This window comes from Rhinopithecus bieti, unplaced genomic scaffold (genome assembly GCF_001698545.2).
Source record: "Rhinopithecus bieti isolate Rb0 unplaced genomic scaffold, ASM169854v2 scaffold_32059, whole genome shotgun sequence".
In the NCBI taxonomy this organism is placed as follows: Eukaryota; Metazoa; Chordata; class Mammalia; order Primates; family Cercopithecidae; genus Rhinopithecus; species Rhinopithecus bieti.
In genome coordinates, this window is record NW_016813587.1 from 64,973 (window position 1) to 68,827 (window position 3,855).

At 48.3% G+C, this 3,855-nt stretch overlaps 1 protein-coding gene across 1 annotated transcript in view; it reads left to right on the top strand.

Annotated features, from left to right (window-relative positions):
* The first annotated feature begins 1,177 nt into the window (after window positions 1–1,177).
* Window positions 1,178–3,855, top strand: part of ZFP14 (ZFP14 zinc finger protein) — a 47,377-nt gene continuing 44,699 nt past the window's right edge. The window contains exon 1 of the mRNA XM_017848659.1: window positions 1,178–1,630. Within this exon, the coding sequence (XP_017704148.1) occupies window positions 1,178–1,630 (453 nt within the window). The remainder of the gene's footprint in view (window positions 1,631–3,855) is intronic.

Here is a 3,855-nt window from a genome sequence, read left to right on the forward strand (position 1 = left end):
TCGGCCTCCCACAGTGATGGGATTACAGGCGTGAGGCACCGCGCCTGGCCGCCTTCTTTGGGTTATTTAGTAGCTCAGATTTTTCATTTATCTCCTATTTCATGCATATCCTATTCTTTGCAAAATGAAACAAGATTGCCTAGGCATTTTCAAATATCTTCTAAAGTTTTATATTCTTAAGGAAAGAACAAATTATTTCATGTATTAACTAATGTATCAAATAATTTGGGATACAGAAGATGCCTCAGGGTGGTCCCTGGTGGGCTTATCCCATTTATTTCCTGAAGGAACGCAGGGCAGGACAAATTCAATCTTATCTGAGACCTCTCCAGTTAGTCTTTTTCTTTTGGAACGGAGTTCTGCTCTTGTTGCCCAAGCTTGGGTGCAATGGCGGATCTCAGCTTAATGCAACCTCCGCTACCCGGGTTCAAGCGATTCTCCTGCCTCAGCCTCCCCAGTAGCTGGGATTACAGGCGCGCGCGACCACGCTCGGCTCATTTTTTGTATTTCTAGTAGAACGATACATTCACAATTGCAGGAGATACGAGACAGAGAGAGAGAGAGAGAAAGGGAGAGCGCAGTGAGCACGAGCGACCTTTCTAGGTCTAGGTCCTGCTCCAGGTTCTGGTGGGCTTTGAGAGTATTTTCATTGCATGCCTGATGTGTGCCCACACCTTGCTTGGGTGTATGCAGTGAGTAACTGCTAGGTGTTTAGTACACGTATTAGGCACCTGCTGGTGCCAAAACTTCTTTCTAAATCCTCCGCAGCTGAGCCTGGTGCCTCACGCCTGTAGTCCCAGCATTTTGGGAGGCTCAGGCGGGAGGATCTTTTAAGCCCAGGAGTTCGACACCGGCTTGAGTAACATCGGGAGCTCTGGTCTCTATAAAAATTTTAAAAATTAGTTGGGCGTGGTGGCGCGCGCCTGCAGTCCCAGCTACTCTGGAGTCTCAGGTGGGAGGGTAGCTTGAGCCCGGGAGGTCGAGGCTGCAGTGAGCTGTAACTAATCACGCCACTGCACTCTACCCTGGGCGACAGAGCGAGACCCTGCCTCAAGAAAAACATAAATAAAAAAGTATTCCTCAGCGACAAAAACAAACGCAAGCCCGAGCTCGCCTCAGCCACAGGAAGCCTGGAAAGCCCTCCCGCCCAGAACGTCCAAAGTTACAGCGCCCGCGCATGCGCACTCCGAGCAGCCTGTTGGGGCTGGAACCAGTCCCTCCCATCGGCGGACTACATTTCCCACAGGCCTCCGCGCGCAGTTCTTTCCGGCTTCCCTGCTGGTGTCGGCTCCAAGAGGTGAGTTGGTCGCGTGCACCCAAGCAATGGGCGCGGGGGCGGCGCGGGGGCGGCGCGGACCTCTGTGTGAGCCAGAAGGCCGTAGCTGTGGAGTTTGTGGCGCTGACTGGGCGCCGGGTGCCCTGTTGCGTCCTCTGCCTTACCGCTTCAGAGCCGCGCAGGTCCAGCGGCCCGGAATGGCTCCGAGTTAGATGCAGGAACCCCGGAGTGAATGAAGGCCCCCAAACAAAAAGACGCAGTCTGAAGAAGGACTGCAGATTGCACAGCTTTTCCCGAGCTCCCTCCCATGGAAACTGCGGGGAACTCGGAGACAGATTCCAGCCCCTTCTTCGTGTACCTGGCCTTTCTCTCTGATACGGGAAAGGGTCAGCTTTATTCCAGGCTCCCTGTTATTTCCATCGGGTTTTGCGCGCAGTAGACGGAGGGAGCAAGTGAGCTAGCGGGGGTGTGTCCTGATCATCCAAGGCCGGCTGCAGGAAAGGCCTGGGGTCTCAAGATTCCCGTATCCTTTCCCAATCCTGCTGTTCTTTAGGAAGGCAGCGGGGAGAGGGGAAATGATTACTGTTGCATATACACAAGTCAACATCCAGATGAGTTTGTGTTTCCTTTTTGTTCCATGAAGTGTAATTTTTATTTTTCTGGGCGTGGGGACGTTTGCTTTCCTCTTCTGTGAAGGGGTGAAAATCAGCTCGGACTGAACAATGAAGCAGCTCTGTCATTAATCAGGCTAGGAAGGAAGAGACAGATAAAGCCAGTTGCAAAATTAATAGAAAACATGATTTTTTCCCAGATGGTGCAGTAGTTGTAAAATGGCATAATGACTCCCTCTTTGAGAGATTAGTTTTCTTACCAGTGATGTTCTAGACTTGCTTTGCTGTTTTCATTCTATTACTGGGGATACCCTCTTGATTACACTCATGATTGCATTCAATATCTCATTAATTCCTGCCTCTCATAATCTCACCTTGGAAACAACAGCTATTCCAGATCGCAGCTGTCATTAGATCCTCCTTAGAATCCTTCAGCTGGAACTCAACCGTTTACAAAAAGAGCTTTTCTCCTCTCTCTCGTCCATCCTATTCCAACCCTTCCTGTGGAATTTTCTCCCTTTCTACCAGTCAATAGATATGATTTTGTCGGGCTATGCGGGCTTGTTCCCGTTAATCTTAAGCTGGTTAGGCTTTAACTCCTGAAATGTCCTGTCCACTGACCTGGTGCTTTGGCCTTCCTTCCCAGTGAATGATGGGGTGATCAGGGTAGATTCCAACTTCCTACCCCTTTCCAGTAGGTTTTGTTTTGTTTTGTTTTGAGATGGACTCTGGGTCTTTTTTTTTGAGACGGAGCCTGGGTGTGTTACTCAGGCTGGAGTGCAGTGACAGGATGGGCTCACTGCAACCTCCGCCTCCTGGGTTCAAGGGATTCTCCTGCCTCAGCCTCTCCAGTAGCTAGGATTACAGGGATGAGTCACCGCGCCCAACTTCCAGTAGGTATTGACGTGAGCATTTGGCAGTAATTTAGTTTCTCTTATGAGCTGCCTCTTTCTAATCATTTGGATGGTCTGGAAGTAAACCTCCTGAAGAGAAGCTAACTGCAGAGCTTTATTTTATTACTTACTTACTTTTTTTTTTTTTTTTTTTGGTGGGGGACAGAGTCTCACTCTGTCCCTCAGGCTGGAGTGCAGTGAGGTGATCTCGCTCCCTGCAGCCTGGACCTCCCTGGCTCAAGTGATCCTCCCACCTCAGCCTCCTGAGTAGCTGAGACCACAGGTAGGTGGCCCCACGCCCAATTTTTAAAATTTTTTGTAGAAATGAGGTCTCCCTATGTTGCACAGGCTGACCTCAAACTCCTGGACTCAAGGAATTCTTCCACCTCAGCCTCCCAAAGTGTTGAGATTACAGGCATGAGCCACCATGCAGAACTTTCATTCGATGGTGATTAGTTGAGGAGTTTAGAGTTTAGATGGAATTACACACTAGGTCTCTTTGATCCCCACCGCCCTAAGTTCAAAAGCAGGGAAAGGTAAGGAGGTGGTTTGGCGACAGGATCTTTTCTGCTTTTGAGGCTTTTAAGGAGTGATAATATGATAGGGTTTTTAGTGGAGAGGTCTGTGTTAACAAGGGAAGGGGTTATTAGAAGGGAAGGGAAGACAGTAGAAATTTGGAAAGTGGTTTGAAGTTTTTGACAGGGTGAGTTTGTTTCAGGCCACGTATTTATCAGGTCTCATGAGATGCAGTTTACTATAGTGACAGTCATATGGGTTATGGAGCTAAAGTAGCAGGGTTCTAGTCCTCAACCTGCCACTTAGAGCTGCCTGAGCTTGGGACAATTTATTTCATCTCTCTGTGCCATAGTTTCATCATCTGCAAAATGAGGATAATGATAGAGTCTACTATATAGGATGGCTCTGAGTAGAGGAATTAATATATGCAAAACCCTTAGCTAATGCTTGGTACATAATAAATGCTCAGTAGATTTTTTTGTTTTTTTTTTTTTGTTTTTTGTTTTTTGTTTTTTGTTTTTGAGACGGAGTCTCACTCTGTCACCCAGGCTGGAGTGCA